Genomic DNA, 26,472 nt, shown 5'->3' on the forward strand with positions numbered 1-26,472 from the left:
CCTCAAATTCCATAATAACTTTTCACAAAAGACACTAGCAGCTTTTAATCTTTGAAAAGAAAAATGTTCTGCTTTTTAATAGTGCAAATATTGCCACAACATATATTATTTCTATTGTGCAAATACTATATTATTTTAGACAGCCTTTTAAAAACTCTCACACAATTCAGCAACACAGTTCTATATATATATTAATATAAAAACTGCAGCATACAGACACACAAATTCTTTGCAGAAATTGTTAAAGGTTAATGATGCTACAGATTATTCAGTATACTGGTCTCAATGACCATTCAGAAATAAGCCATTTGTATTCCAAGTGGGTACAAATAATGGTAATCCTCAAAGGGATTAAGTTCATCAATATTCAGCACACACTCATTGTTTCCTCTTTAAACACAGAGCATTTGGTAACACCAACCAACATCAGGAAGATGCAAGTTTCAAGTAAGTTATGCCTCACTTCACGTTTGATTTTTTTTTATTAACTTTTAAAATACTATATGACTTGCTAACTTGAATTGTTTCTACTTTTGGTAGAGGTTTGTGCATATTAATCCTTTGGTCTTTATGTTCATGGGATTACGATGTTTTAAATTAATTTATGTAAAACAGGAGGGCATGAGACCTGTCATTATAAATCAAATCCAAACTCCATCTGTTCCATCATCCAGGCTCCTGACAGTAGCCTATACCAATGTTAGGAAGCCCCCAGACAATTAGAGACCTACAGGAAGGAGGAAATTTATAATAGAGTGTTTACTATGAAGTATGTCCCACTGTGTTCAATGCAGCTTAGCATCCACAATGGCTTGGTGGTAACTCTCATTGAAATTAGTTGGGATACTGCTGAGTAAACATGCATAAAAGGACTGTACAAAGAATTATATACAGACCACATAGAGTGCTGTACACAAATATCCTACATTCTTTGTTTAACCATTTAAGAATATACATATACATATATATATATATATATATATATATATATATATATATATATATGCAGGTTTTGGTGTCTTCGGGTGTCTTCCCGTGTAAGAGTCGGGGTGTCTGTGCGACGTTTCGACGAGGTCTCACTCGTCATCTTCAGGCTGGTGCTTTCGGCTTCTTGTTACTGGAACAGAGCAGAGTCTGGTGTTTGAGTTCCTATAAATACTGTTGAGGGGTGTGGTGTATAGCCTCCAACGTTCTGGGCAGAGAGGAAGTTCCTAGATTAGTGTGCCTTTTCTTCTTTTGTTCCTTAATTACTTGAGGGATATCTTGAGTGAGGCTAATCAACCACACCAGACCCAGTGAAGAAATCCAGCTAAGAATCATCCCCAGAGAAAAATCTTCCAGATGCCCCAAACTCTACGGTCTCCCCAAGATACACAAAGAAGGAACACCACTCAGACCAATAGTCAGCTCCATAGGCTCACCTCTACAAAATCTCGCTAAATTTCTCGCTAAGCAACTTCAGCCCTATGCAGAATCCATCGCTTCACACGTTACTAACTCCTTCCAGTTCATAGAAACAATAAAGAAGCAATACCTACATCCCGATGACCTACTTGTGAGCTTCGATGTTGTATCTCTCTTCACTCAAGTGCCCATTAATGAAGCCTTGACAGCCATTCAAAACAAATACAACCCCCCCAAATACATCCTGGACCTGACCAACCACTGCCTAACCAACACGTACTTCATCCACAATGGACAAAGATACAAACAGATAGAAGGAGCACCTATGGGATCACCCCTCTCACCGGTCATCGCAAATTTGTACATGGAACACTTTGAAACCAATGCTTTAGACAAGTCAGAACACAAACCCAAACTTTGGCTCAGATATGTTGACGACACCTTTGTAATTTGGCCACACCGGAAAGAAAAACTAGATAGCTTCCTCACACATCTCAACAGCCTACACCCCAAAATACAATTCACTATGGAAATAGAAGACAACAACCAACTCCCCTTTCTTGACGTCCTAATCTACAAAAAACCTGATGGCTCCCTAGGACACACTATCTACCGGAAAAAAACACACACCAACCGCTACTTACATGCACAATCACACCACCACCCTGCACAAATAAACTCCGTAGCCAAGACTCTCATCTCCAGAACCAAACGCCTGGCTGACAAAGACCACTTGACAACTGAGTTACAGAATCTCTCAAATGTGTTAATCGCCAATGGATACCAGAAAAACAGGGTTACGAAGCTAATCCAAAAAGAAACACCCCCCAAAAACCAAGACACAGAAGAAAACAATGGCATGGCCCTCCTTCCTTATATCAAGGGCACTACAGACAAAATCAGCAAAATCCTCCATAAACACAATATCAAAACAGCCTTCTGCACCAACCAAAAAATAGCCAATATCCTCAGAAACCCAAAAGACAAAATCCAGCTGGAAAACCAAGGGGTCTATGAAATACCCTGCAAAGTCTGCCCAGCCACGTACATTGGACAAACAAACAGACGAATAAATGCACGTATCGCAGAACACAAGAATGCCGTCAAAAAAGAAGAAAAAACTTCCTCTCTTTTCCAACACATGAAAGAAACAGGACACGAAATTAATTTTGCAGATTCCAAATTGCTCTTTAACATGGAACATCACCACAAGAGAATAATCATGGAAGCCATCGAGATAGAGAAACACCCTCACAACATGAACAAGCGTGACGACACGTCCCACCTGCCAGACATCTGGAAATTAGCCCTCCCCACAAAAACCGACACCAGAACCAGAGGCACACAGAACGCCGTCACCAATCAACCACACCAGACCCAAACCCAGACCCTCTCCACAGACATATTACAGACTCCATCCAGTAGCCAAACTATAGTGGCACCTCCGGATGCTGCACCCCCCTGCAATCCCTACACAGATCTGGCTGGCACAAGGCACAAAACCACAGCTCGCCCCTATACACGAAGCCAAGCCAGAGCACAACTAAATGCAGCACAGCCATCTTCTCAGAAAAACTCTTCACAAGCTCAAGAGGTCAAGACACAAAAGCTTTAGCAACTAATCTACACTTAATGACCCACCCAGTGGTATTCAGAATATCACTCATGAAATCACTCAAGATATCCCTCAAGTAATTAAGGAACAAAAGAAGAAAAGGCACACTAATCTAGGAACTTCCTCTCTGCCCAGAACGTTGGAGGCTATACACCACACCCCTCAACAGTATTTATAGGAACTCAAACACCAGATTCTGCTCTGTTCCAGTAACAAGAAGCCGAAAGCACCAGCCTGAAGATGACGAGTGAGACCTCGTCGAAACGTCGCACAGACACCCCGACTCTTACACGGGAAGACACCCGAAGACACCAAAACCTGCATTCCTGTACCCGTGAAAATCTACGAAAGCAAATATCTCACCTCTACGGGGAGGAAACCTTCCAGCTGACAAGAACCTACGAGAAACTAGAAATCCGAAGAGCCACCATCTTATGTGATCTCCTGTTCCTACGCAACTGCCGAGACAACAACTTAACTCCCACATGCTTCCAACTTAAATTCCACTCTAAAACCCCAGCTACCGAAAGGATCCTGAAACGAACTGAACTATCCCTAATCAGAAACGAAATACATAAGAAAAGATACCTACTAAACCAAACCAACAAAGATCTGCTCACTCTTCACCTCAAACTATGTAACAAAATCCACCCTGCACTCTGGGACAAATGCAAACAACTAGCCGTCTGGAGAGCTGAAACTGAGACCTCACATAAGACAGACAGACACACCAACAAACTCTACAAACTAGAGAAACGCCAGAAACCCAGCCACCCTCCACAACAACCCATGAAACAAACAGTACATAACATATCAGACAGGATCCTCACCCCAACTGAAACCAAAGTACTCTCCAAAGGTTTCAACTTTGCAGTCGCCCCGAGACGCATCCCCACGGAAAACATCATATGCGGAGTCGAAGCTAGCCTGACCAAAATCGACCCAGATGAAGCCAATAAAATCAGACTTGAAGTCACCAACATCCTCTGCTCCAGCAAACCACCCAGAAGCAATTTACACAAAGAAGAACAGAAAGCACTCACCAACCTGAGGAAAGACAACAACATAATCATTCTCCCAGCAGACAAAGGCAACGCCACTGTTGTGATGAACACATCGGACTACCAAGCAAAACTATCAAATCTACTCCAAGACCCTACCTACCAACCTATAAAAACAGATCCCACCACCTATCTGGAAAAAACCACCAAATCCAAAATAAAAGCCTCTCCTATCAGTGAAGAAATCCAGCTAAGAATCATCCCCAGAGAAAAATCTTCCAGATGCCCCAAACTCTACGGTCTCCCCAAGATACACAAAGAAGGAACACCACTCAGACCAATAGTCAGCTCCATAGGCTCACCTCTACAAAATCTCGCTAAATTTCTCGCTAAGCAACTTCAGCCCTATGCAGAATCCATCGCTTCACACGTTACTAACTCCTTCCAGTTCATAGAAACAAGAAAGAAGCAATACCTACATCCCGATGACCTACTTGTGAGCTTCGATGTTGTATCTCTCTTCACTCAAGTGCCCATTAATGAAGCCTTGACAGCCATTCAAAACAAATACAACCCCCCCAAATACATCCTGGACCTGACCAACCACTGCCTAACCAACACGTACTTCATCCACAATGGACAAAGATACAAACAGATAGAAGGAGCACCTATGGGATCACCCCTCTCACTGGTCATCGCAAATTTGTACATGGAACACTTTGAAACCAATGCTTTAGACAAGTCAGAACACAAACCCAAACTTTGGCTCAGATATGTTGACGACACCTTTGTAATTTGGCCACACGGGAAAGAAAAACTAGATAGCTTCCTCACACATCTCAACAGCCTACACCCCAAAATACAATTCACTATGGAAATAGAAGACAACAACCAACTCCCCTTTCTTGACGTCCTAATCTACAAAAAACCTGATGGCTCCCTAGGACACACTATCTACCGGAAAAAAACACACACCAACCGCTACTTACATGCACAATCACACCACCACCCTGCACAAATAAACTCCGTAGCCAAGACTCTCATCTCCAGAACCAAACGCCTGGCTGACAAAGACCACTTGACAACTGAGTTACAGAATCTCTCAAATGTGTTAATCGCCAATGGATACCAGAAAAACAGGGTTACGAAGCTAATCCAAAAAGAAACACCCCCCAAAAACCAAGACACAGAAGAAAACAATGGCATGGCCCTCCTTCCTTATATCAAGGGCACTACAGACAAAATCAGCAAAATCCTCCATAAACACAATATCAAAACAGCCTTCTGCACCAACCAAAAAATAGCCAATATCCTCAGAAACCCAAAAGACAAAATCCAGCTGGAAAACCAAGGGGTCTATGAAATACCCTGCAAAGTCTGCCCAGCCACGTACATTGGACAAACAAACAGACGAATAAATGCACGTATCGCAGAACACAAGAATGCCGTCAAAAAAGAAGAAAAAACTTCCTCTCTTTTCCAACACATGAAAGAAACAGGACACGAAATTAATTTTGCAGATTCCAAATTGCTCTTTAACATGGAACATCACCACAAGAGAATAATCATGGAAGCCATCGAGATAGAGAAACACCCTCACAACATGAACAAGCGTGACGACACGTCCCGCCTGCCAGACATCTGGAAATTAGCCCTCCCCACAAAAACCGACACCAGAACCAGAGGCACACAGAACGCCGTCACCAATCAACCACACCAGACCCAAACCCAGACCCTCTCCACAGACATATTACAGACTCCATCCAGTAGCCAAACTATAGTGGCACCTCCGGATGCTGCACCCCCCTGCAATCCCTACACAGATCTGGCTGGCACAAGGCACAAAACCACAGCTCGCCCCTATACACGAAGCCAAGCCAGAGCACAACTAAATGCAGCACAGCCATCTTCTCAGAAAAACTCTTCACAAGCTCAAGAGGTCAAGACACAAAAGCTTTAGCAACTAATCTACACTTAATGACCCACCCAGTGGTATTCAGAATATCACTCATGAAATCACTCAAGATATCCCTCAAGTAATTAAGGAACAAAAGAAGAAAAGGCACACTAATCTAGGAACTTCCTCTCTGCCCAGAACGTTGGAGGCTATACACCACACCCCTCAACAGTATTTATAGGAACTCAAACACCAGATTCTGCTCTGTTCCAGTAACAAGAAGCCGAAAGCACCAGCCTGAAGATGACGAGTGAGACCTCGTCGAAACGTCGCACAGACACCCCGACTCTTACACGGGAAGACACCCGAAGACACCAAAACCTGCATATATATATATATATATATATTTGCTTTCGTATATATATCCCCTCCCCTTACTGATCATGAAATAAGGGGGTGGGAATTCTGCTGATATGTCCAGATCAGAGCTATCTTTAACCCCCTCTAAATCTTATTAGGTTTAGCCCATTGAATTAGAATTACACTCTTAAAATAATATAGCTTTATAGCCTAGAAAATTTACCTTGAGCATGTCTGCAAGTACTTTGACTAATTTAAATTCAAGTATGGTATTTAAAGTTATACCGTATTTTTCGCCCCATAAGACGCACCGGCCTATAAGACGCACCTAGTTTTTTTGGGGGGAAATAAAGGGGGAAAAAATTTCATTTCCCCCCCCCCCAGGTGCGCTGCGCTAATCCCGAAGCTTGGGACGTGCGGAGCTCAGCACGCCCCAAGCTTCTGGGTGCCGGCAAGGTCTCCGCTAGCCGTGGGAGAGCCGGGCGCCTCTCCCAGGGCTAGCGGACAGCTGTGCTAATCCCGAAGCTTGGGGCGTGCTGAGCTCAGCGCGCCCCAAGCTTCTGGGTGCCGGCTAGCGGATCACTGCGCTACACCAGAAGCTTGGGGTGTGCGGAGCTCAGTGCACCCCATGCTTCTGGGTGCCGGCAAGCAGTCCGCTAGCCCTGGGAGAGCCGCGCGGCTCTCCCAGGGCTAGCGGATCGCTGCGCTACACCAGAACCTTGGGGAGTGCGGAGCTCAGCGCGCCCCAAGCTTCTGGGTGCAGGCAAGGTCTCGGCTAGCCCTGGGAAAGCCGCGCGGCTCTCCCAGGGCTAGCGGAGCACTGCGCTAATCCCGAAGCTTGGGGCGTGCGGAGCTCAGCGCGCCCCAAGCTTCTGGGTGCAGGCAAGCTCTCCGCTAGCCCTGGGAGAGCTGGGTCTCCCACAGCTAGCGGATAGCTTCCTGAAGCCTGGAGAGCGAGAGGGGTCGGTGCGTACCGACCCCCCTCGCTCTCCAGGCTTCAGCGAAAGCCTGCATTCGCCCCATAAGACGCACACACATTTCCCCTTCATTTTTGGAGGGGAAAAAGTGCATCTTATAGGGCGAAAAATACGGTATATGTTGGTTTAAACTCAGATCTTTTTGCCAATTTGTAACTATTATTTTATGTTTTTTATGCTGTATCCCATTATTCAATGAAGGTGGGTTAGAAAATGTAAATGGAAATATAACTAGGAAATGCGGTTTCCCTCTTTTCACAACACATATGGTATATGACCTAAATGTTTATCTTTGTTACACAGTCCAGTCCTAAGACTTGTTGCCTTGGTGCCTAAGTGATCTTCATATGTGCCAGATTTCATCTTTTAGCGTTATGGAACAGATGAAGTAAGAACATGTAGCGTTCCCACGTGTAAACTCGTAACCTAAATAATATGCAACAAACTTCCTCAAGCTGATTTTTGACCCTATAGCAAGCATCTTTTTTTACATGAGCTACTATTCAGTATTAATCCAGAAAATGGAATAATAATAATACAGTAATGATAATAATAATACAGTGGGCTCTCGGGTCGTGAACGTGATCCGTGTGGGATGCATATTCACACCCCGCAGTGTCCGCAACCCGCAGCAGCATGTCTGCGCATGCGCAGGTTGTGATTCGGCGCTTCTGCGCATGCGCGACTGCCGAAACTCGGAAGTAACCTGTTCCAGTACTTCTGGGTTTCGGCAGTCTGTAACCCGAAAAAACGCAACCTGTAGCATCTGTAACCCGAGGTATGACTGTAATAAAAATTTATACCCCACCCACCAATGGAATATTAAAAACACGATAAAACATCAAACATAAAACTTCCCTAAACAGGGCTGCCTTCAGATGTCTTCTAAAAGCCAGATAGTTGTTTATTTCCTTGACATCTGATGGGAGGGCGTATATGAATGGGTATATGAATGTCTTCCACTGTTCTGGGAGATGAGATTCCTCCTCCAAGGAGTATCACAATTTGCAAATAGAGTTCTAATGAATTCTGCCACATATATTGTAAGCTCCAAGATGCAACTGACATTTTCATGTCATCATACATGATTTCAACACCACAGACCATGCCACTATAAATAGAAACCATAGCACCCGAATGATTTTAGCTGCAGCCCAAGGGCTACTTATTTGGAGAAAGTCCTAGTGAAATTTGAGTTATTTCCAAGTAAACATAGCCAGGATATGCATAGTTTTGTGTTGAAAGTTTAAAGAGTAATGCTATAGGCACCTCCTCTCAAATGCTGGGTTTTTGTTGTAAATTTTAGTTATGAACCAAATACTAATTCATTATTAGCAATGACAGTAAATAAATAAATACTGAATATACATTTGGTGCAGAAACAAGATCACTCCCTGCAGTAGTAGTAATTCTCTAATTTCACTCTTCCTTACAAAATTAAAATAACCCAGCCAAAGTGCAGACAACTCCCTGCTTAAAAAAAACACAGAAACTTACATTTTCCTGTAGCTTATAGTTCCACAGCTACATATATCTACTCCTAACCACACAGGTGGAAAGTTGAGTGTAAGTCTCCACATATTTCTCCTCATCAGCATTACTTTGGATTGCATTGACGTCTTCACAGCACTTGCAGGAACAGGAAAAGACGTAGGGAATTTGTTCCCTGCACCTGTAGCAGGTGATTAGCATTTCCTGGACGAAAGCCAAGGTAAGCAGAACAACTTTTTCTCCAGGGCATGGAAAATCATTAGGGAGAGTAACCAAAACCACATCAACATGGCCTTAGGTATTAGAATGCCTGAACTGCCCTGAAACCAGAAGGGGTTCGTGCATAAAAAATAATATAAAGGGGTGATAGAAATGGAGGATGTACTTGAAAGGAACCTGTAACCAGGAAAGTTTGAAGAGAACTCAGTTTCCTTTTTCTTTCCTTTATACAAGCCTCATGATAATTACTGATTGGGGAAATAAAAACATGAGTGAAATTCAACCCATTACTTTTTTTCTTTTTAAGCATTTTTTTTAAAAAAGGGGATAAGACTGAGGTTTTAGCCATTAAGGCAATAATGGCTTCAAAGAGGCCTTACAAAGCACTGTTTTGCTTTCAGTATTAGTGGTAATTCATTGTTTTTAAGAAACGGGTTACCTTTTTCTTCTTTTGGTATATTGTTTTATGTTGTATACCACTCTTTTAGTACTTTTAGAACTGAGTAGAATATGAGTAGTCTATGAGTAGAATATGAGTTGTTATATTTATTATTACAAGAAATATTACTGGAGAATTGGTAGCTAGAACTGAACTTTCAATGAGTACCAGTAACCTGTACACTGAATGAAGAGTATCTGAAGACGTCTGCATGCAAACAAAAGCTCATACCAATAACAAACTTAGTTGGTCTCTAAGGTGCTACTGGAAGGAATTTTTTGTTTTTTTACTGTGGCAGACCAACACAGCTACCTACCTGTAACTAGAACTGTATGAAGAGCTTACTAAAGAGAACTGCACTCTTTTTATATGCTATATGGGAAGCAGCAGCTGCCAGCTTGGTCCCTGCTAAGTACTTGCAGAATCAAGTTGTTTTTGTTTATCAAATTCCCAATGGCAATTTCACGAGGCTTTCCAATTGCCTTTAGTAATAAAATTCAATTCTGCAAAAAATGTATAGATACAAAATAACTGGCAAGATTAAATGTAAGAGATCTATATTGTGTATTAAACCCTTACTATAGGCTAGGGTTTATATAGGATCGCTGGTCAGAAAATATAAACTATTCTAAAGGAAATAAAGTGTTATTGCGGACAGGTTTTTTGACTCCTACCTTTGTCCAATAAGAAACATTCCAGTCAGATTAAAAGCCAGTTTCTATACTCACACACACTTCCAAGCAAGCAAGAGACATTATTCTTGTTTAAGGATAAATTGCAGCTAAGCAAAAGCACTTGAAGAAGGCACAGAGCATGGCCTGGAAAGAGTCCCTAGGGCCAGATAGAGAGACATGGAGAGCCACATCCACCCCTTGGGCCAGATGTTCCCTGCTCCTAAAATAATGTAATTATTTATCACATTCTCAAAAGCTAAAAGTGGAGACGCAAGAATGTGCTAATTGGAAACTAAATGTGGATCCTTAAAGCAGATAGAAAACAGGTACTGTAATACCACACTAGGAGGCAAGAAAAAGCACCACTGCCTTCGATCCCCTGCCCAGATGCAAATAGTGTGGAAATTTACACCTGCTAAATTTCTGTGTGTCAAACTGCCTGCAAAGGCTCAGGAGTCAGGGTGTATCTGTGTGTGTGTGTGGTGTGGGGATCTGGCAAGTTTACGTCAGTCAGCAGGTGAAGTGTGAGTACAGATCACTCACAAGATGTGGTTTCAGGAGCAGATGTCAGTTATTCGCTAGGATATTCACACTGCAAGTCAGAGAGAGGGAGAGAGGAGTGTCTAGAAGAAAAGAGGGGGAGGTTTTGGAGACATGTTTTAGAAAAAGGCTGGAAAGATGTGTGACTGGCTTGCACGTAAACATAACAACTGGAACCACTCTTAGGCTAGAGGGCATATGGTTACTCCACTTGAGGGAAAGCACCTTTTGTAGGGCACTTCAGAACCAAGGCCCTAGTCAAACATCACCAACCCATTTCTCTGTGACAACGTAGTCTGGGCTTTTTTTCTTTAAAAAAAATGCTTAGGGGTACTCTCATTTTGACTCAAGAAAATCACCATTTTATAGTTCAAATAGGGAAAAATAAATACAGTACCTCGGGTTACATACGCTCCAGGTTACATACGCTTCAGGTTACAGACTCTGCTAACCCAGAAATAGTGCTTCAGGTTAAGAACTTTACTTCAGGATGAGAACAGAAATTGTGCTCCGGTGGCGCGGCAGCAGCAGGAGGCCCCATTAGCTTAAGTGGTGCTTCAGGTTAAGTACTGTTTCAGGTTAAGAACAGACCTCCGGAATGAATTAAGTACTTATCCTGAGGTACCACTGTACAAAGATTCACAGAATGTTTAGGGGTATGTGTACCCCTGCGTCCCTCCAGAAAAAATCATTGCATGTAGTATTTGTATGAATAATGCTTTAACTTGCCTGAATGCCTTATTGCTATATAGTTAGGAGCAGGGGAATAGCATCAGGAACAGAGGGTAGTCTTTTGTTTTGTTTTGTTTTGCTTTGCTTTGTTTTTCATTTCCAGAGGTCATCTCTTGCCTGTCATGCCCACCTTATGCTTGTTAGGGGCTCAAGAAATCCAATTCCACCCCTATCTTTGCATTTCCCTTCACCACTCCCAGCTCAACACCTTAACACCTGATGGCTCAATGACATGCAACCATAGACATCCTTTCCAGATTCCTGGAGCCCGTCGCATGCATGGCTTCCAAGACAGAAAGTGCAGCAAAATCATGGGAAACTTCATTGTCCTCGTTGGCAGGGCTTCAGATAAAGCTAGCCAATCTTTATCTGAGAGCCACCAAGAGCCTTGGCTGATACACAGGCTCCTTTCACAACCACACTAGCCAATAAATGTGTGCTATGACATGCTTCGCTCTGTTTCTCCACTTCTAGCAATCAACAAATTGGAGCTGAGCACAAAGATGCCATCAATTTGTTTAATTTAGTAGGTGAGTCCAGCCCTGAGAGAGCTCTGGCGTTTGTAAGAGATGCATAAAGAATTGTCCCAGGTGTGGTAGTTCTCATCATAGTGTTACAGTGCTGGGAAAAGCTGCACCTGGTGGAATTTCCCTCAGAAGAAACCACCACTTAAAGGAAGAGGACTGGCCATGTTTATACCATTGGTCTTCTGACTACCAAAATTCCTTTGCTTGTAGGGGTTGCCGCCTTTCTTCTGGCCCCATTGCTTTGCCCTTTTATCAACAGAAAAAGACATGGAAAAATTCCTTGCTGCTCTCCTCTGTGAAAACCACTTACATTTTTACGTTGACAATTTGGGCCCACAGAACAAGTGAAAAGATAAATCTGTGCCCAGATTTATCAGCTTTGGGGTCATTTCCACAGCCTCGAATGCATCTCAACGCTGAATGTGAATAGAACTGTTGTGAGGAATAGACTAGCGTCTTTGTTACTCTGTGCTGAACTTCACCATCCACAAAGCATATGAGGCCATCAAGATGCTAAGTGTGTGGCAGAGGATGTTTTTAATCTCCTCATATGGAAGAATGACGTGGCCATATGTTTTAAACTGGGGTTTTAACCATTATCAGCCATTACTGGAGCAGTGAACTCGCAACTCAGAAATGCCAGTTAGCTTCCTGGGTCTACGTACATTAATTCCCTCTCAGTACAGTGGGCATAAATTAAGACTTGTTGCTTTTTCCAGCAGTGCCCTGTCTTCTATATGTGGTTCTGTTCAGCTAAAAGTCTTTGCACTCTTACGTCTATATCAGGGCAGAAAATGCTCTTCAGTTTGATGGCCTCATTCCCTGTTGGCCAATCATCACAGGGCTTCATGCCAGACTGGGTGGGCATAGTTAAAGCAGAAGTGAGTGTGTGTCCCAAGTTGGGATGGCCACCTCACACTCTGTTGCATGCATGCGCACACCTCCCACAGACACAGACATAGGCGCCGACTCCATGGGGCTTGAGGGGGCCCGAGCCCCCTCAAAAATTCGTTTGGGGGGGCTCTGCCCCCCCCAATAATCTCCGGCGCCCCTCCAGCAGAGCGCCATCGCCGCCCCTCCCCCAGCCCAAAATGCACAGGGAGGGTCGGGCTGCATGCCTCCTGCCCTCCCTCCCGAGCAAAAGCTCCACCCAATTTCCTTTGGAGCTGATTAATAGGCGCAGCACGCTCTCCCCTATTCGCTCACGAGGAGGCGGCGCCAATATTTTTTATAAGTCCGCGTCCCTGGACACAGACCACAAATACATGCATACCACAAACACAAATAAACATTTTTTAGTATAGTGTGTGCTTGTAAAGACTTTAGGGTGGATGGAAGTACAGGAGCAGAGTCTTAACTCTAGCTCATAATACAAAGTTCTAATATTTAATTCTTCAAGGCAGGAGTGCCAACTTGAAGAAAATAACTTGAAGGAAAGCCACAATCCACAGAATTAACCACAAGACAAGGTGCGCTCACACCGTTTAAAAATGGCAGTGCCCATAAACTTGGGGGACGGGGCTCAAATATTTTATGGGAGCTTCTATGTTTGAGTTGGCTTCTATGCTTCAAGGATCATGGGTTGCTTTTTTTCAGGTTCACTGAAATAATTATAGGGGATTGTGCCCATGAAAAATCTACCCTCAGTCAAGGAAAGTCCTGAATGAGCAAGCTTTTAGAGACTCTTCCAGATGAGGCTTGTTTTGTGTACTTACTCAATCTTAGTCACTGAATTTTTCAGAGGATCTTATTTTTAAATTGCTCCTGTTCTCAAAACAAGCCATCGTTTTTTAAATGGAGGTCTGTCTTTGTCTGTCATGTCAGAAATTATAAAGTCAATTAAAAAACAGCAGCCACCCAAGGGGGCACTTGCAAAGTGCGGTTTACAGGGGTGGCGGGTAGTGCACCCATTTGGCCTGCCCTAGCTACAGGGCTGCCAACACTGGAACTTAGAAACCCACTGGCTTTGTTACATCCCTAGTGGGAATATAAAGCAACTACATCGCCACCCTCTTTTTTCTTCCTTGTGTTTACATTTGTTCCTTTCATCACTCTTATTCATAATTATAATTTGTCATGGCCAGTGGGAGATGTAAGACTTGAAAAGCTCTGTGCATAATTTGCATGGTGTTTACATCATGTCACAAGGTTATAACTATCTGTTAGAGCACTTTTAGTTCTTAACATGCCACAGCCCAGTGTACATTAGGAAATTAAATGTGGAACATTTCCATTTTGGCGAAGTATTGATTTATGCACCATTTTGAAAGTAGGCTTTTAGCACTGTTGTCTTCTGTTGCAGCCAAATCCATCAGATTATGACTTTGCAAAAAAAGGGGAAAATGTATTAAATGGACATTAATTGGAGGGCTGGTAAAAGTTGTCTGAAGTGATTCAGAAACAAGGTGATTGACTCTGAAATGTGCTTGTGTCATACGGAGCTACCACAGTGCTGAGTGTGACACAGATCACTACGTGATAACGAGCAAGATCCTTCTCCAGCCAAAAATGGACCCATAGCACAAAGCAGAAACTGGGGCCTTGAATCAACACTGCCAGAACAGCCATACCTGAACTTTGTGAATGATTCTCTGATTCCATTGAACAAGCACCACTGATTCCATCTCTGATTCCATTGAACAAGCACCACTGAACTGCCTCAGAGACAGTGTCGAAGCAAGGTGGAACTACGTCAGAGGCATCTTACAACACAGTTATGTCCACTTTGGGCAAAAGAGAAGAGCAGATCCCTGACTGCTTTGAGGCTGGCATTAAGGACACGGAGCTTGTTATTGCTCTGAAACACAAGGCTCTTGTGAACTACAAGTATGTGCTCTGTGAGAAGACACTTGCTGCACTGCGAAAGGCAAGGAGTGATGCCCAGTGGATTGCCAGGCACTGTGCCAAAGCTGTGCTAAAGCTGTGTCAGAGCATTCAACTTGCTGCTGACAGCGGCAACATTTGCAAAATGCACAAAGGCACGAAGACAGTCTTTGCACCAACAGTGGAGAAAACTGAAAACCTTGCCTGGAGAGAGAGATCATCACAGACCACAGCAAGCAGATGAAGCAAAGGGCAGAGCACTATCAAGAATTATACTCACAGGAAAACATGGTCTCTGGCACAGCAATTGACAACATTCAAACTCTGCCGGTATTGGAACAATCCCTCCCTCCCTTGACGAGCTGAAGAATGCCAATAGCTCTCTCACACATGGTAAACTCCCAGGACAGGATGGAATCCTAACAAAAGTGCTGAAAGTTGGTCTCAATTCTTCCCTAATGACACACCTCCATGGCCTTCTCTTGCAGTGTTGGGAATAAGGATCCGTGTCATGCACAAGCCAAGCATTGTGACCCTCTATAAGAACAAAGGTGACTACCATGATTGTAACAATTACTGTGGGAACACTGTGGGGGAAATCATGTCCTCCCTAAAAGAGGGCACGTGTTGCGGTGAGACCTGGAGACTGACCTTCTGTGTTGTGGGTGGGTTGGATTGATTAGCCACAACACCCAATTGGTAAGTCCCTCAATGTTGGGTTCAATCTGGCCAATGGGGTGCAGTCTAAACGGATTGAGGGACCTATATTTACCCATGCACGTGACCCAGAGATTCCTCTTTCAGCTCGTGCATCGGAACACACACACACACACACACACACACACACACACACACCTCCCTACTTTTAGGGCATTTTGCGCTTGACCTTGCTATGCTGTCATGTATCGTCTGTTGTTGGGACAGGGGCATGGCAGGAATTTTCCTCACTTGGCTGATTGGCTGTTGCCATTTGGGTTTTGCCTGCCTCGTAGCAAATTGTCACAACTTGTAAGGTTGCGGATAGGCTCTGGTTCAGGTGATAGGGATGGGAGAACACTCTCACCATCCTTATGTGTATGGTATTCCATTAAAGGAATCCAGGGACTCAACTGGTTTGGTCAACCCCGGAGAGGGGGTTGTGCCTGTGCCTGAGTCCAGGGGGGCATCTGGGTGGTGAACATAGTCTGTTCCGGCTTTTCGCCTACCCAGATGTTCACCCTTGGCTGACCTATGATAGAGCTCTGGGTCAGTGCTGCCTGCAAGGGTGCAGGGAGCTAGTCGAACCAGAGCCTATGCAACCACTCACCTTCTGTAATCAATAAAGTTGTGGCCTAAATTCTGCCAAAAACCAAAACTAAAATTTGAGTCAAGTGTGACTTTATTTAGGGGGGAGGTCTCTGGGTCTGAACACACAAGTCTTTGCCCATGTAGTTCTCAAAAGATTACAGTTACTCATGGACAGGGTCTTTCCTGAATCAAAATGCGGCTTTAGAGCTCAGGGGCCAATAGTCAAATGTGATTTTTTTCCAACTGCAGGAGAAATGCCAAGAACGGAGATGCCCCTTGTACATCACCTTCATAGACCTTTGACCTTGTCAGCCAAAAGGGACTCTTCACACTGCTTAGCAAGATAGGATTCCCATCTAAGCTCCACAAAATGACCGTGTCCTTCCATGAGAACAGGAACGGCACCATCCAGTATGATGGCCTCCACGGTCACTTACAGACTCACTTTTAAAACCGTGTTTATGGAAGACAATCTTACTTGGTTACGAGTGATAGCCAAAGAAGACTATGGTCTTCTTATGCTCTATCCAAGATGTGTTTCACAGTAGCACCAGATATGACTGTTACTAGGAAGTGGAGCTTCTTACTGGGGCCAGAGGGAACCAGATGGCTGGGTCTGAAAGGGTTAGAAGATTGGTGTGTTACATCTGTACTGGCCTCTAGAGAGAACTATACCATCTGTGCAGAAGAGTACAGTATGCAAACAGAGCCACGGTACACTAACCAATGTGCCTTTGAGAATTCATGCCTCATCCAGGTAATATTCTGGTATCTAAAAGAATGGTAACCATCCTTTCTACATGGATAATTTTTTTCCTCCCCAATCTGTTGACTCTTCATTTTATGACAAACAAGATTCTACCTGTGATAGCTGGGTGCCTTTTTTTTAATCTGAAAATTTCTGGTTGTTAAAATGGTTGCAATAGTTAATGTCTTCTTTCTCTAGTTTGTTTTCTAAATCATGGCTTACTTAAATTGCAGCATGTTAGGTAAATTATGAACCATGTCCATATTATCTATATTTCATGTAGAGCACCATATTAACTCCACTTAGAAACACAAACTTTTACATAGCTTGGTTTGTTCTTAGGAATCATTAGATGAATAAACAAACAAGCAAGAGAAATAGGTAACTGTCTTTTTAAGTGTTTTAGCAGTTTCTCTTAACTTTGCCTACAGTTGTGCTTGCTACAGCAGGTAAAGGGGCTATAGCAGTGAAAAATGGTTGCTGATACACCAGGGCTGTGGCTGTGATTTGTCACGACTATCTGGCATTTAGTATGCAATTGCTTGGCTGCTTCACTCACGTTTTCCAGGGCATCCACACAATGCTGTGGTCCAATCATTGTCAACTTGTATTTTATTCCATCTTTTCTCAGACTTCAGAAACTCCAACATTTTCAGAAGAATGGATGAGTACTGCTATCTCCAAAGACAGTGGAGGCTTCACAATTGGAGCAAACTGGGGCATTCCCTTACCAAGGGGAATTGCAAGCAAATAATAGGAAAAAAAACCTCTCTAAATTCAAAATACTATCAATGGCACAATTTTTCCAGTCTCCCATGCATTCATTATCCTTCCATTTGAATTTAGATACAATTCTGTCCTATGGTCAGCCACCTCTCAACATGGCTGGACCAATCCCAAACTGTTTGCTACGGCCAGGAGATCATATTAGCATTTCACTAGTGTTAGTCCTTGAAGTTTAGCAGCTTCTCATCCCTTCCTGTTGTCATGAGGGCAATCCAGCCAATCAAGACACAGGAATCAGCATACAGCCATAGTTTTAGCATACGGTCATAGTACAAGGTTTGTAGCTCTGCCTCAAGGTAGGTTCACCTATTTTGGGTTGTTGTTGTTTGGAGCAGGGGAAGTTCTGTTGATAACGATGGCAAGGAAATGTGAACAGGTGCCTGAGCCTATTCTCTTGTCTCTTAACTGTGTGTTTGACACGGTTTCTCTTTCTTCGTTTAGAAATAAGCTTCAATGGGGATGCAAGTAAAGGTAATCACTATCCGCAGCTACCTCCGCCTAGTGGCTGAATTAAAGCATATGTCATGGCAGCATCTGATGTTGATTTTCCATCCTTGCAAATGACGGTGTGCTTTTATTCCAAGGAAATGTGCACTGGAATATCTCTGGTGTTCCTGTGCTGCCATCTAGTGTCCATAGGCTGCTAATGTAAAAGCATGAGTACCAAATACACTCTTCAAATAAGAATACGTGCGGACCAGCTTGTAGCAGCTAGTTTTGTCAGTAAAGTCCAACATACATGGCTTTTCTTCCCCACTTGCCATCTAGGTCCCCAGTCAGAAAACATTGTTGCACTGCTCGTATATGTTCACATACTTTATTACTTCAAATGCTGATATTGCCTTGGCTCTCTCCCCTCAGATTTGGATCTCAGACAGTAACCACAATGGATATTATTGATAAAGTCAGTGCAGTGTTCCAACCGTGGTCTACAAGGTAAAGTTTTCTCTCAAATCCATGTTGACCTGCAATACCAAGAAGAAGAAGAAGAAGAAGAAGAAGAAGAAGAAGAAGAAGAAGTCGTTAGAAGAGTCAACTGAGGAACAATTTAGCTCCAGGTGGTAAGCTCATTTTGTGTTTAATTATTGTATTACATTTATTAATAATAATGAAAAATATAGATTTTCTCTACGTTGTTTCTAGTACAGTGGTACCTTGGGTTACATACACTTCAGGTTACGGACTCTGCTAACCCAGAAATAGTGCTTCAGGTTAAGAACTTTGCTTAAAGATGAGAACAGAAATCGTGCTCCGGTGGCATGGTGGCAGCAGGAGGCCCCATTAGCTAAAGTGGTGCTTTAGGTTAAGAACTGTTTCAGGTTAAGTACGGATTTCCGGAACGAATTAAGTACTTAACCCAAGGTACCACTGTATAGTGTCCTTTTTATTTTGTTGGGTACACTCACACCATGGCAGGTATGTTTCAGAGGTGGGGTTATCATTGTTTCTGACAGAAAATCATTTCTTCCTATCACTGTTGGAAAAGCTTTGACTTGCTGCTGCTTACATAGCTAGGGACATGGGTGGCCCTGTGGGTTAAACCACAGAGCCTAGGGTTTGCTGATCAGAAGGTCGGTGGTTCGAATCCCTGCGACGGGGTGAGCTCCTGTTGATCGGTCCCCGCTCCTGCCAACCTAGCAGTTCTAAAGCACGTCAAAGTGCAAGTAGATAAATAGGTACCACTCCAGGGGGGGAGGTAAATGACGTTTCCGTGCGCTGCTCTGGTTTGCCAGAAGCGGCTTAGTCATGCTGGCCACATCACCCGGAAGCTGTACGCCGGGTCCCTCGGCCAATAAAGCAAGATGAATGCTGCAACCCCAGAGTTGTCCATGACTGGACCTAATGGTCAGGGGTCCCTGTACCTTTTACATAGCTAGCACTTCAGGTTGTTATGTAGGAAAGCTTTTTGACTGGTTCAGAATATTTCTTCTTGCTCCTTTGTTTGGTGGGAAGGGAGTGAAGGAAGGCCACTGAGGGAATTTCCCCTTATAATTGGGATATTTAGTCCCATTTACCTGGGGATAAGCCCCATTGAAAATTATGTGGCTTCTTTATAGGACAGTGTTGTTAACTGGGTTGACACTTCTTAAATAGTTTCTCTTAAAACATCCCACAGAACTTTCCTCTCTCTGGGAATGGTGTTGGTATGACATGGCACTGGGTACCACTTGTGATATACTCTGAGAAACTTTTAACTTGAAGTTATGTTCAGATTTAAAATCAGCAAATGGCAGCGTGTTATGTGTGCTCGCTTCTCTTCTGTAGTGACTGCATAAAGTCAGATTCAGAATTGCAGGCAGCCACAACGCTCATACCCCTCAACATACTGAGTCCCCAAATGGGAATGGATATCTTCCTGCCCATGCTTCTTTCACAAGAAAATGGGGTGTCCTTTTTAAAGTTTTCTTTAAACAAATCAAACATACATGGGCATGAAGGTTTCCCATGCATCCTTTGAAAAGGAGCACTGAAAAAGTTAGAAACTTGCATGGAAATGAACATCCTGCCATACTTTAAATGATTGCAGAGAAGGAAGAAAGTTGCTGCTTTCTTTACACCTCTGTGAACTCTCAGTGTGGTGCTTCTCTTGTGAAAGGGCCAACTTGCAGGGTGGCAAAAGGCAGAGACCTTCTTCCCTGGATTCTGTTGGGGCCTCACAATGTCACACAGCCCTGCCAGATCTCAGGAGGAGTGGGGCATGACAACAAGCCTGCCACCTAAGCCCTATTTTCTCTCTTTTTCCCCAGCCTACCCCCTTCAGTTTTAAAGTGTTCTGTTGAGGTGTTAAGTTGCTACTGGTTTATAGGACTAGAAAAGAATTTTATTCTCAATCACAATTGACCCTTGGTCAAGAGTTTCTTGTCATTCTCTCACCAATTGGCAGGTTATTGTTTTGACACTTAACCAATTTAATTGTCACAACTTGGGCAGAAATGACACTGGGCAGGACCTAATCATATGCCTCGTGCCCCCCCCCCTTGTTGTTGTTGTTTAGTCATTTAGTTGTGTCCAACTCTTCGTGACCACATGGACCAGAGCACGCCAGGCACTTCTGTCTTCCACTGCCTCCCGCAGTTTGGTCAAACTCATGCTGGTAGCTTCGAAAACACTACCCAACCATCTCATCCTCTGTTGTCCCCTTCTCCTTGTGCCCTCCATCTTTTCCAACATCAGAGTCTTTTCCAGGGAGTCTTCTCTTCTCAAGAGGTGGCAAAGTATTGGAGCCTCAGCTTCACGATCTGTCCTTCCAGTGAGCACTCAGGGCTTTCCTTCAGAATTTCCTTCAGAATGGAGAGGTTTGATCTTCTTGCAGTCCATGGGACTCTCAAGAGTGTCCTCCAGCACCAGAATTCAAAAGCATCAATTCTTCGGCGATCAGCCTTCTTTATGATCCAGCTCTTACTTCCATACATCACTACTGGGAAAACCATAGCTTTTACTATACGGACCTTTGTTGGCAAGGTGATGTCTCTACTTTTTAAGAAGCTGTCTAGGTTTGTCATGTCTAGGCTATGACAAGCTATCTATCTGTCTAGGCTATGACAAGCCCACCCCCCCTTACAGGATCCTAAAGGGGTACAACAGCTCCCAGCTCAGGTAGACCAGGCCTGCTGCTACTCACCTCAGGTTGCCAGCGGTATTCCAGTTTATACTGGTCCACAGTAAAACTGGATTGTTTATGCTGGTTAACTCCTAGCAAGCATGCAAGCAGTCTAATGCTCCTGCCTCATGAACTGCTTCTTTTAGCAAAGGGAAATTCCAGTTGAAAGATTTCCTAGGCATATGAATTGAGGATTGTCTCATTTCATTACGATGTGTGTGTTTCCATGCTGAATATGTGCTTAAGTTTTGCACTTGAGAATCTGCCCCCCCCCCCCCGCAACTGGAAGACATTGTCTTGTGGTATTGCAAATCTGAACAATCTTTTAAAGTAGTTTTGCTCTTCAATGCATTGACTTGAATTACCTTTTGAGATTTTTTAAGTGGGGTGGGGATAATCTTTCACATGAACTTTGCAGGTTTAGCTTCTGTTGGCTCAAATGAGCTTTGTTAGCTGTTCTGAAAGGTAACATTTTCTGTTTTTGTGGTGATAATTCTGGTCCTCATTTCCCTGGGTTATTGGATTCCAAATCTTCTTATGCATGAGTGTACAGCATTTGCAGTATACACACCTGTCCATGGTAATGTAGAATCAGAAAGGTATATGTAAAAGGATCAGAGATGGGTTTCTTTTCCTTTTCAAGCAAGACTTTTGTAATGTGGTTTTATACAGCTATTTTGTTAAATTAAATTAAATACTCAATGATGTACAGAACTAGCTAGCCTGCAGAATATTCAACAGTGAAACACTGTGATGTATGGATATAGATTCACTGGTATTCCTTTCTTTTCTTGCAACACCTAACATTTTGGATTTTATTTTACCACTTGTTTCTAAGTATAATCAGACAGCATTTTGAGAATTTTATCAAATCACTCTCCCGTCCACTTTCATGAACTAGGGTATGTATATGCTTTAGAGCTGCTTTGGGGCTAGTTTTTAACACTAAATGTGCATACAGGTAGCTATAACCTTGTTCAGTTATGTGTAGTGTTGTATTATAAATGGGAATGTCACTGTGAGATTGTGTACTAGTGTTGAAATTTGGTAAATACATTGCAGTGGTGTACAGAAATAGTCTGGTAATATTGCTGCTTGAAGGAAGAAAAAAAGACATTACAAGTTTATTACCTATGGCAAACAATGCCATGTTAAGTGTTGGTTTTATATGTGGCCAAGATGGAGTCAGAAAGTTTAATCCTAGCACATGCTGACCCATACTTGGAGTAACTAACTTGGGAAAATTATACTTTACCAACAAGCAGTTACTGAAATAGAGGGAATCAGTGAGGGAAGAATTGGTTGCGTCTCTGTCAGTCTCCCCTAATTGGCTCAGGTAACTTATAGCAAGCATTGTTGCTTTACTTCCAGTGGTCAGGAGTCCTGCAAGCTTAGAGAAATAAATAAAATGAAACAACCCCAGTCCAACAAACAAGAGAGCAACATATGGAAGCATGCTTCTTCAGAATATTTTTATTAGATAGCAACTCCGTTGGAACAAGAGTGCTAATCAGTGCAGGAAATGACACTGAAGTAGTGACTGTTTGGTTGTTTATTGTGAAAATTAGCTGGTGTGAACACTAGGGTAATTAGGTCTGTCAACATTGTCTCTCTTAAGTCCACCCAGGGTTTAATTCATGGCTGAATAAGTTGGGGAAAATTGGTGCACTGCCCTCCCCAAAACCACTTCTGGATATGTCTTTTTCCCCCCAGGCACCATTCACATATGAAATTGTGGGGCAGTTAGTTCCTTCTTGTCTAGAAAAGCTTCCACAAGAAATTAATGAATTTGCGCAAAACCTTACGTGGTGCAGTCAACAGCAAAAGTTCGTCAGTTATCTTCAGTGAGAACTAGCTTAGTTTCCCCCTAAATAAGATGAGATGGACAGTTGGGGAATATTTTTGTTAGGAAATATAATGGTAGAATATCCCCTTCCCCCATATATGGATGTTAACAGGAACATGAGAACAATTTGATGTTTTTATTGCTGCCTCAGAAGCAATTAATAAACAATACACTTCATATAGAAATGAGCATGTGTCAGTATATGGCAACAAAAATAAGTTACAAGTGACAAAATATTTAAGCTTACAAGGTGTACAAAATTTCAAAATATGAAGAGACTGCAACTTAAAAACTCAAATAAGTTAAAACGTCAACTATCTTGAAGACTTGAAAAATATACATACAACTTCACTCAATCACACAATTTACATTTTTTGTCATTTTTAATCTGATACATCCAGATACTTTAAACAGTATGAAGTTTAGTAGGTTAAACTGCATTTTAGTACCAAATGGGGATCCCTGAGGGCACATAACAGGATACAAGGGTTTACTTCTTATGAAACTTGTTGAGTTTTTAGTGATATTTATTCACATTATGTAAGCGCTTCTTAATTCAACATAGCTTACCAACATTTCCCCGTTAGCTGGAGGTTTGAAAGTGGAATGGTAGAAGGGTTTTGCATAAATTATCCTGGTTTGTGTTGTTTAGTAACATTTCTGCAAAACATTGTTTTGTCATGAATATATGCATGTGAAATGCATAATTGGAGATATAATTTTTTTACTAAGAACGATTGTATAGTTGCAGTTGTGCTCCTGTCAGTTGAAGGATTCTCAGCACTTCAAATATTAGTAAGATGATGATATATTAAGAAAAGCCTGAAATGTTGCTATAGAAATTCTTGTGAACCCACTTGCAAGAGGGGAGGCTGACCCAGGTCTCTTCACTGTTCCCTTCCATTTTCCCCTCCATTCTTTCACAGCTACCTTTTCTCCTGATTTCCCCCAGACAAACTACATATCTCTTCACAGAGCATGTTTTAGGTGTACTCCCCAAACCATGTAACATGTGAAAAACAAGTGTGTATGAAGGCAGGTGCGTGCATTAAGAGGACTGGAGTTGGACTTTAGTTACCTGGGGAATGTATACCCAGAAGCAAACTGGGTTTGTTGCTGTGTGGTATCTGAAGTAGTCTGAGAGGGCCCTAGAGTGAAACCAAAATGGCTGTAAGACTGAGGGAACCAATTAAAACACTCAGTGTAGCCAGTTGCTCCATAACTAAGTAGTCTAACTGCAAGGGGACAATGTTGGTAATGCTGTTGGAAGGATCCCGAAGAACAGAACTTAAACCAGTCTGCAGGGAAGTAAATTTTAAAAGAGAAAAACCGAACGAATCCTTTCATAATTCTAGCCCCCCTTCATCTGGGAATAAGCACCACTGAATTCAATAAGACATACTTCTGAGTAGACGTGTTAGAACTGCACTGTAAAACTCTCCATTAAAAATTGTTGGAAAGAACTGGATTCAGTATATTAATTTGCTGTATGCATGTCTTGGCTGAAGTCTATGAGCATCTGTTTTAACCTGTGTGTGTGTGTGTGTGTGTGTGTGTGTGTGTGTGTGGTGGGAGAACAAGTTACTAAATATACTGAGAAATGTATGGGAGGGCATGCAACATGAATTGCCTGGGCGGTAGACACAACCAGCATGGCAGCTGTTAATGAAGAAAGGGAGACTTAGAATGGACTTCAGAAACTGTTCTGCTCTCTTATCATGCAGGATTGTGGTTTTTGGCATTTGAAACAGAGATAAAGGTGTAGGCACTCAGATTTTATGCGAGGGGTGGTGGTGGATCCTGAATATTTGCCCTTTGCTTCTCTCAGCCAACTAGCTCTATACATTTTTATGGAGCGTCCAACATTTTATAAGAAGCTGGGAACATAAATACATTAAAAGCAAGCATTATCGGATGGGGGGTGGGGGGGAGGGTTACATTCCTGTTTCTTTAAGCCAGTAGGTGAGTGATATAAGTTTGCACTTTGTGTTACTTCTGTTGAAATGAATTGGGTCAAAATTATAATCAACAGACATTTTGGCAAGTCTGTATTTTTGTGTGTGAATATTGCCAAATGAGCCTAGTAGATAGCATCAAGGAAATTTAAGAGAGTGACTCAGTTCAGAACTGGGAAACATGCTTTCCCACTGTGAGAATAAGACACAGCACACTTTGGGTTTTCATGCTGCACTCTCCCTTTTACCCTGTTTTGCACTAATGAATAAAATATTTGATTTAAAGCTAGCCACAGTTTCTTGTGAAGTCCAAATTCAGAACTGTGGTTTGTTTAAACTATGATTTGAAACTAAGTCAGGATCTGAAACCAAGGTTTGATTCAGCTTGTTCTCAGTAACCAGTTTTAGACAAGACACAGTTTCCCCATGTCCACACCTCACAAGGAAAATTTACTTAGTTTAAAATGTAAAATTAAGCTTTTGTTCACCTCTTCATGTGTGCAACAGAGGAGAGGAAATGGGGAGTGTAGATGCTCAAGACTTGCTGCAGTTTATTCTTACAGTAGAAAACACAATTGCCCACATAATAATGGACAGTGACAGATTAATCATGCAGCCCAATCCAGTAAGGAGATTTTGCTACTATTACTCTCCAATCAACTTGAAGCCATTACCATAGGTCTAGAATGGAGGAGGGGAGTTATGAGCAGCTGGACAGTACTTATGCTTTAGTAACCCTTGAGCACCCACCAGTTTGTTATCAGAACAAGGCTAGTGGTGGTGAAATAAGAGGAATCAGTGCAACAATCCTCTGAACGACTGCTTTTCCAAGGCAAGAGCGTATAGATCCCTTGTGTCAGCATTGCCAGCTACTGTGGATCAGGGTATATGACCTTCCCTATATGAGCTTCCCCAATATTGCACTCTCTCTTAAAAGCTACCCTGCTTGTTCTATTGCAGAGCTAGTTTTCTTCCACTGACCTCAGATTTACAGAAATAGGGAGAGAAACCGGAAACACATTTGAAACGTTCAGGCAACACGTTGCGATTATGTAAACGTTACATCATCAGCTTTTGGTACACATTGTCTAGTACAATCAGATATGATTTTTATATTAGATTAGTATTATTTTTATCTTATCAAGCAAGCAGGACTATGAGCAGCAACTAAGGGGGAAAATGGAATTCTCAGTTTCCATTAATGTAGCTGTTATCAAGGTTATTCAGGGGAAAGGCAGCTTGTAGATTACAATAAAACTTGTGCTGGTAAGTTCCAACAGAAGTGAAGGTGCCACCTAATCAGATTTCAGTGTGGCTTTTTGTTTTTTTTTTAAGAAATCCACCTGTTAAGCAAAAGTGCAATCTGGCGCGATAAATATTGTTAGCAGAGCCCTGTTCTTCAATGATAAGTAGGCTGTATTTCACATTTAAAATTCATAATGTTAATGTTATGATTTTTGTGTTGGGTTTTAAATAACTTACTTAACGCTTCCTTTGGCTAGTAATAGTAGGGTGCTAAATTTGCAAACAGTTTGCCTTTTTCCTGACTT

At 42.5% G+C, this 26,472-nt stretch overlaps 1 protein-coding gene across 2 annotated transcripts in view; it reads left to right on the forward strand.

Moving 5' to 3' along the window:
* Positions 1-403: 403 nt before the first annotated feature.
* The window catches only part of LOC309527998 (uncharacterized protein), an 86,546-nt gene continuing 60,477 nt past the window's right edge, over positions 404-26,472 (forward strand). Inside the window, exons 1-3 of one of the 2 annotated variants that reach the window (XM_082215129.1) lie at positions 404-447; positions 8,850-8,965; positions 17,962-18,581. In XM_082215129.1, the coding sequence (XP_082071255.1) occupies positions 18,478-18,581 (104 nt within the window). In that variant the 5' untranslated portion in view covers positions 404-447; positions 8,850-8,965; positions 17,962-18,477. Of the gene's footprint in view, positions 448-8,777; positions 8,966-17,961; positions 18,582-26,472 lie in introns of those variants that run through there. The other variant, XR_014217451.1, reaches the window with a different exon arrangement.

Source organism: Podarcis vaucheri, assembly GCF_965113315.1.
Source record: "Podarcis vaucheri genome assembly, chromosome: 3".
In the NCBI taxonomy this organism is placed as follows: Eukaryota; Metazoa; Chordata; class Lepidosauria; order Squamata; family Lacertidae; genus Podarcis; species Podarcis vaucheri.